Here is a 7,334-nt window from a genome sequence, read left to right as displayed (position 1 = left end):
ATATATCTTCATGAACTATTGGTATGTCAGTATTGATGTCTTTTTCAGAGGAAGCGGTGATGTCTTTTTCAGAGGTAGCAGAATTGGGCCATTTTGAACATTGAAATGATAATTCTGGAAATTCGGAAAGCCTAACGAGAGACTGATCTCAATTTTCAGGCCGGTATTTCAAGACGTATATAAAATGGTCAATTAATCCAGAATGTGATTTATGTGCGAGTGTGTACCTTAATAATAATAATAATAATAATAATAATAATAATAATAATAATAATAATAGTAATAATGGTCAATGTATACTTTAACTGATGTAAACTTATTAACCACATTTCCAGGCTATTTCGAGAGAAGTGTGATATTAATATTATTTAGGGAACATTTGTCATGTTACAATATTCGTCATCTTAATGTCAAATCTCCTACACATTTCTGTACATCCTAAAAACAAAATATATGTTGATATTTGACAACGAGTCACCCAAAGCCAGGGAGATTTATAAGCTAATGCAACATTTTGAATTAAGTATGATGCATTTTAACTATTTGTTCTACTATATTTTTGATATGCTTGACCTAATGTATGAAATTAATATGGTAATTTTTTGCCTTAAAAGCGAATGGTGCATGCACAAAATCATTGCTAAATGGATAAAACCCTTCTTAAAATAGCAAAATGATAGTTTGTTCCAGAACAATCTTTTTACGTACATTATTCATGTGTATATAATAACAGAGACATTCTATGTTACAACCTTTTTCAGGAATTATCCATATAATAATGGAACCAATATAATTTTACTGTTGATACATTTTATTAAAATATTTCATAAGATATAGATTTATACAATCTCTATTGAGTTTTTAAACTTGTATAAAGCCAGACTTTCTTTTTAATTTCCCAAACTAATCAGCCACTCAATCAAGAAAACAAGTACATCAGGCAAATGTAGCGGCGTTATATCTAACTCAAACTTCGTAGGACTTCCATTAGTCATTTTAAAATTATAAACTGAAAATCAGAATATTTCATTGGCCATTCTAAAACTAGTCAAAGAAAAATAAGGATCTTTATGAAAACGTATACACGTCTTAAGTCCTAAATAATCTAAAGGAGTTTCGGCAACAAACTTTCTAATTAATTATCTGGGATATTAGACATCTATGAACCGTATTTATGACATGTACAAGTAATCAAATTGCATTATATCCGCAAATGAAAAAAATATATAGTAAGCATGCTATTATTGCACTTATAAGTTAAATGTAGAATGTCAATTCTCTTCTTAGTATATGGTCATATAATAGAGCCATATAATATGACATATTTATCATTATCACTTAAGTGTAGAACCAATACAAATGATACAAAATGTTGCTGGAGAAAAAAGGTGATTATGAAATCGTACAACTACTTTTTTATTTACACGATAAGGACAGGTTATAACCTACGGCTTACCTTATGCAAAGCTTCGAAACATAGTTGGCACCATTGACAATTTAATTGGAGCTTAACTAAACATTCTGTAATATAACGGAAATCACAAAACGGCAAGTTATAAACAATTCTGATGGGAAATTATGCTTAGAGCTTTTTTTCCCTGTGATGGTATTCATCAATGGACCAAAAACGTTCCTTGATGAGCCATTAAAAGGGACGCTATTGTAAACAAAAGATAACGAGGACTAAACAGCTTGTGATTTGTTTATAAATTATCTTTTTATCAATTCGAACGTCTTTTGCGAAGTTCTTTGAGGATACAGTTAATAGGTAATTCGTTTAAAGCTGCATGCCTCCAGATGAGCCAAAATAAAATTAAACCGGAGAAAAATGCACTAAGATTTAAGAAAATTTAAGATTCAAGTAATAATGTACATGTTATGTAGGATTAAAGACCGAGTTAGCTGTATTTATATCCATATTTTTACTGCGTTAATAACGTAGTAACAGCTATTTTCTTCTTATTTTGACCTATTTTGGTAATTTACGAAGGTTGCAAGTACTGCTTGCAAATTAATGTGTAAATCATCGTCACAATATTTTACATTTATTTCTTTTAATTTTCATGAAAATTAGCATGAATCTGTAGGCATGTAAACATGTTCGTTTGAGACTTTAAGAAAATATAATAAATGCGTAGACACAAATACGGTGTATATCAAACACATGTAATTGCTCACGGCTAATTTTAATAATTGTTAGCCTAATCCATAAGTTTGTAAAAAATAATGATACACTCAGCATTATCTTCTGCCTTTAAAAATTACTTGAATCTCACCCATCACCCTTTAATTTTTAAAGAATAACAAATAATTGATGCTTTCAATCTTCTCCTTAAAAAAAACATTAACACAAAATGTCTGTTCATATGGGTTGTGTGAGATATCTGTCATCTAAAATAATTAACTTTTTTTCTTTCTGCAATGATGATCTCGAATTGATGCAAGAGTGTAGCTCTCTGGCCACAACAAAAATGTTAAAATATCGCAATAGCCACTAGGGATGGGTACCACCAATTTTTTTGTACCGCGGTATATCGCGGTATTCCACCTGTGTACCGCGGTATGTACCACGGTATTATGAAGACACTTTTTAATGTTTAACTTATGCAAACTAAGACTACCAACTGCCATAAGAATGTTTAAACATTTTGATAAAACACAATACATTTTAGAAAAACAGATTAATATCTTTATTTCTTTCAACTAACATCTGTCTACCTGACTGGAAAATAATAAATAAAAGAAAGAAGAAAATAACCTTATTGTCTTGATAATATTTTCAACAAAATCTAAAACAGAAAAATGGCAATTCCCATGAAGACTCCTATTGTCTTAAGTTTTTAATAGCACATGGTTTCATTGGTTTGCATGACCATTGTCTAGAATAATTTGAAGGCCGGCTATGGTTATGCGGGACATTTATAGCAAGTTCTTCTTTAGGAAAATCAACTTGTCAACGTGTTTTGATTTAAGACGTGACCTCTGGGCACAAAGAATATCTCCAGCAGTAGAGAAGACTCGTTCAGATGGAACACTAGTGGCTGGAATGCACAGGTACTTCTTAACAACCCGAGCAAGAAGAGGGAACTTGTGCTCATTATCTTTCCACCACTGCAAAGGGTTCACATCCAAGGGAACTGGTGGACATTCTTTGTACTGCTGTACTTCAGCCTGAGCAAGAAGAAGAGGTGTCTTGGGTGGCTCAACTGCACAAATATAGACATCACCAAAGATTTCTCCAAATACTGATGATTTTGCACTTTTCATGCTTGTTGATATTGATTTTGTTTCAGTTTTGATCTTCTTTGAAGGTGGGCCTTGGGTGGATTCTTGTTCAGTTGGTTTACTATCTCTCTCTGAATTTTCAGGCAAACTTGGTAATTCTGGCTCATCAATTTCAGTTAGGAGGTTCTCATCTGGCTCAATTTTAACCTTACTCACTTCATTTACTGTAACTGTTTCTGATGTAAGTCTATTGAAAACCCCAGCCTTGTCTTCATCTGACAAAAAAGGAAGCATTTTGAATCTTGGGTCAAGTGCTGAGCACATATTGAGAACTTGCTCACTTCCTTTGTATCGAGGTTCAAGACTTTTCTTAACCAAGGACTTCATCTCTGTCACTGCAGGGCATTCAGTATCTGTGCCTGTCAAGATGGAGTTTACAATCTGATGTTGTAAGGGCATTATTACAGAGACTGTTGGGTTGTTTTCTGAGCAGAGCATCACTGTGATATCCTTTAAGGGCTTTAGAAACTTGATCATCTCCTCTGCTAGAAGCAGTTCTTCATCAGAAATGGAGACATCACTCACTTTGCCAACATCTTTTGACCTAAGGGTCACACAGCCACCTGCATCTCGAGAAATCTAGACACCATATCATATGCACTGTTCCACCTTGTGCTAACATCAATGATCAATTTATGCTGCGGAAGACCTAGAGCCTCAGCCTTTACTTGAAGGATATTATTTGCAATGTTGCTTCTGTGAAAAAAAGCCACTATTCGACGGATCTTGGCAAGCAGGTGACTAGCTCTCTTTACTGATAAGCATTTCTGCACAGCTATGTTCAATGTGTGAGCATAACATCCAAGGTGAAGTGAACCAAACAACTCTCCAGCTTTCACCATGTTACTTGCATTATCGGTTACTAGAGTCGGCTTACCATGCCCTGTTGGTAGAGCCCATTCCTCAACTGCTGCATTTAATACTGCTGTAACATGCACTGCTGTATGACTCTCTGGGAGTGCCCTGGTCTGCAACACAAAGTTCTTCAACTCCCAACTATCAGTGATATGGCTTGATGTAACTGTCATATATGATTCAGTAGCACAGGACGTCCATCCATCAGTCGTCAGTGAAACCTGAAATGCATATACATTTAGTTAGAGGCATAACTTACATACAACTGACTAAATTTACTGAAAAAAAATTGTTAGACTATATGGGTTCAAAATTATCCTTTACTAAATTTAGTAAATTTGCAAGAACATGTAAAAGACGTTAATTTTATAATTAAATGCAACTTGACATTCTGTGATGGCCATCGAGTCATCAACCCTAAATTTGAGACCGTATTACAGAAAAATCATATGCAATATAATATGAATTCTTTTTGCAGTTTTATATAAATGATACCCTTTTTTTTCAAAAATCATTATTTTAAGGAAAACTGATGTCAACTTATAAGTTATGTCTTTTTAAGTCTATTATGTTACAATATTTCATTAATTATTGTTATATTAAAAAATGACTATAAAATTATAATCTGTCACAGTCTATCACATTAATTACCTGTTCTGCATTCTTCAGATTAAGTTTCACATTTTCCTTGGCAGATTCATACATCTCGGGTATGATTCTTTCTGAAAACACTTTCCTGCCTGGGACAGTATATCTTGGGTCAAGGCAACTGATCAAGTCTTTAAACTCGGGACTTTCTACCATACTGTATGGACGGAGATCTTTCACCAAAAATCTTGCAATTTTATTTGTTATTAGTTTAGATCGATCTGAACTACTGGCATACTTTGACGCAAATAGCTTTGGTATTGTAGGTAAAGAAACAGTCTCACTTTGTTTCTGGTCCACATGAACATCAGCGGTGGTAGTTTTTGAACTTGATTTTAATGATTTAGCAGACGACAATAATGACGGATGATGTCGGCGAATGTGAGCTGATAAATTGGACGTCCCACCTCCTGAACATTTTATGACCATATCACACTTCATACATACGGCTGTATTATCAATTAATTTCTGTGTTATTTTAGACTTTTGGAGCCCAAAATGCCTCCAAATATCCGATTTCCCCTTTGGATTTTTGACCGTGGTGAATTCGTCCATGACGGTATGAGCTGTTTACAAGTTGGGCTATGTCTAAATGCTTTACGTTTTGTTATTGTCGCCACTCGTCAATACGTCAACATGTTTACTAGCCTTAGACTGAGCACTAACATGGGTGTCCCCTTTTAATGCATTTAAATGAAGAATGATATATAGAAATTATAAAAATGTCGGCGGATGAAATGTATTTACACTACATAATAAATATGAAAAACAACCGGGAAACGATCCGACCTTTCCGCGACTAATTATTCGTTAGAGTATTATACTGTGCATTTACTGCTGCTCTAAAAATAGACTTGGAATTCCACTTTAATTTAGGTTGAAAGTTGAAACACAGATTACAGGGTAAATAACGCCCGAATCTTACAAAAATATTATGTAAAATTATATATATTAAAAAACCGGTATTCCTAGGGGTCGTACCGGTACGTACCGCGTCTGAACGAAACCGCGGTATACCGGTATACCGGTAATACCGCACATCCCTAATAGCCACTACGTTTGTCTCCAGTAGAGACAATGGTTTAATATTATTATCAAAACAAACATAAGGGCAGCTACATCACGAGTGGTGTCAGACTTTAAGACAAGGATTTTCAACTATATATGTAGCAGCAAGGTCTTAAACTAACGTTCTAAGGACCAACTCGTTTTTACTAATTTATATAAAGGTTATCGGCTTAGTGAATATAGTATTGCAAATAAATCTGCTTTTATGTTATTAGAATACAAGTTGTTGAAGAGATAAACGGCAGAAAATAGCCCGAATGAGATGAATGTGACCCGGGTTGCTAATCGACAAGTGAGGATATATTCCCCTGTATGTCTCGTCACAAACATAATATATAACAACATTATAATAACACAAATTGTTATTGACGACAAGTTCATATAAAAACCCAGCACTTGCAAAAAGACACGTACTCGTTCATAAAAAGCAATAATAAGAAATTCAAGTATGAAGTCATCATAGCGTTGTAACCTTCCTTTAACTTTATTTTTTTGAAGTTATGACCTTTGGATCAAGAAATTTGCCAGAAAGAAACACCCACTAATAATGTTTATGCAGACGTAGATAAACGAACACGATACATCAATGTATTACCATTTATTTGCGCCTTGATTCCTCACGGTATATTCAGCATCATATACAAAATGTTTAAGCCAATCAGAATAAGAGAAAATTATTTGTATCATAACAAATATTAATAAAAATATTAAATACCGAATATTGAGCCAAAAATTCCCTTTGCATTCCATTCATGACGCACCAAACAGGAACGAGGCAAACTGATCGGTCTCATTTATTAAAGCCATAGATGTTGAAAATATACGTTTTTGTTTCAAATCGTATTGTAAATTGTAAGTATGTGACTCGAACTAGATTTATTTGACTCTTGTTACAATTATCCTTGCAAAACATAATAACTCAATCTTAAAATAAGTTAATTCTACACTTATTATATAAATAATATTTTATTTTGAAAGTTAGTGAAGAAATATGCAATTTTAAATTATTGTCGTACGTTGCACTAAGTGTCATGAACCCTCACAGAAATGTTAGTCAGAATTTGTTGTTGTGAACCTTTGGTTTACTTGTGCATTTATTCATTATTTGTAGAATTATTGTACATTCTACCTTAATTGTATCTAACATTCCAAAAATACATTTATATCATTGCATATTTGCCTTTTTTTGGCATATTTTACCAATGTAATCATGGATCATCCCGCGTACAGATAGTTTAATTATAGATAGTTGTCACTAATACTAAACAAATCTAACGTTTTTAAAGCATTCAAACGATTTGTTACAAAATGCGCCCAGCTACGCGCGTGCTTCATATGTGTAAAATATAAGTAAAGAAAATCGTGTACTTCAATTCAGTTTGCGAAGACAAGTGGTAGAGACATGGGAAACGTTAATTTAAAAATCGTATGCGTTTATAGTTTTATATTTCTGTGTACTGTGTACTGAAGGTGCTTCT

General features: G+C 33.5%; 2 protein-coding genes across 2 annotated transcripts; both read right to left on the bottom strand.

The window, feature by feature from the left end:
- Positions 1–2,919: 2,919 nt before the first annotated feature.
- Positions 2,920–3,684, bottom strand: LOC132755235 (E3 SUMO-protein ligase ZBED1-like). The gene has a single exon (XM_060746056.1). It carries the CDS (start codon positions 3,682–3,684, stop codon positions 2,920–2,922), a length of 765 nt encoding a protein of 254 aa, XP_060602039.1.
- A 152-nt stretch (positions 3,685–3,836) lies between these two features.
- LOC132755234 (E3 SUMO-protein ligase ZBED1-like) lies at positions 3,837–5,343 on the bottom strand. Its single transcript, XM_060746055.1, has 2 exons — positions 4,792–5,343; positions 3,837–4,361 (listed from the first exon to the last, which is right to left on the bottom strand). The coding sequence occupies exons 1-2, from the start codon at positions 5,341–5,343 to the stop codon at positions 3,837–3,839; spliced, it is 1,077 nt and encodes a 358-aa protein (XP_060602038.1).
- Positions 5,344–7,334: the final 1,991 nt, after the last annotated feature.

Source organism: Ruditapes philippinarum, unplaced genomic scaffold (assembly GCF_026571515.1).
Source record: "Ruditapes philippinarum isolate M1 unplaced genomic scaffold, ASM2657151v2 ctg3363_1_1_1_1, whole genome shotgun sequence".
Classification (NCBI taxonomy): Eukaryota; Metazoa; Mollusca; class Bivalvia; order Venerida; family Veneridae; genus Ruditapes; species Ruditapes philippinarum.
The sequence above is the reverse complement of the archived record's forward strand: the minus strand, read 5'-3'. Positions and strand labels throughout refer to the sequence as shown.

Coding starts and splice junctions, on each gene's coding strand:
- LOC132755234 (XM_060746055.1), bottom strand. CDS start 5,343: ATGGACGAATTCACCACGGTCAAAAATCCAAAGGGGAAATCGGATATT. Junction 4,362..4,791: donor ATCTGAAGAATGCAGAACAG/GTAATTAATGTG, acceptor TATGCATTTCAG/GTTTCACTGACGACTGATGG.
- LOC132755235 (XM_060746056.1), bottom strand. CDS start 3,684: ATGCCCTTACAACATCAGATTGTAAACTCCATCTTGACAGGCACAGAT.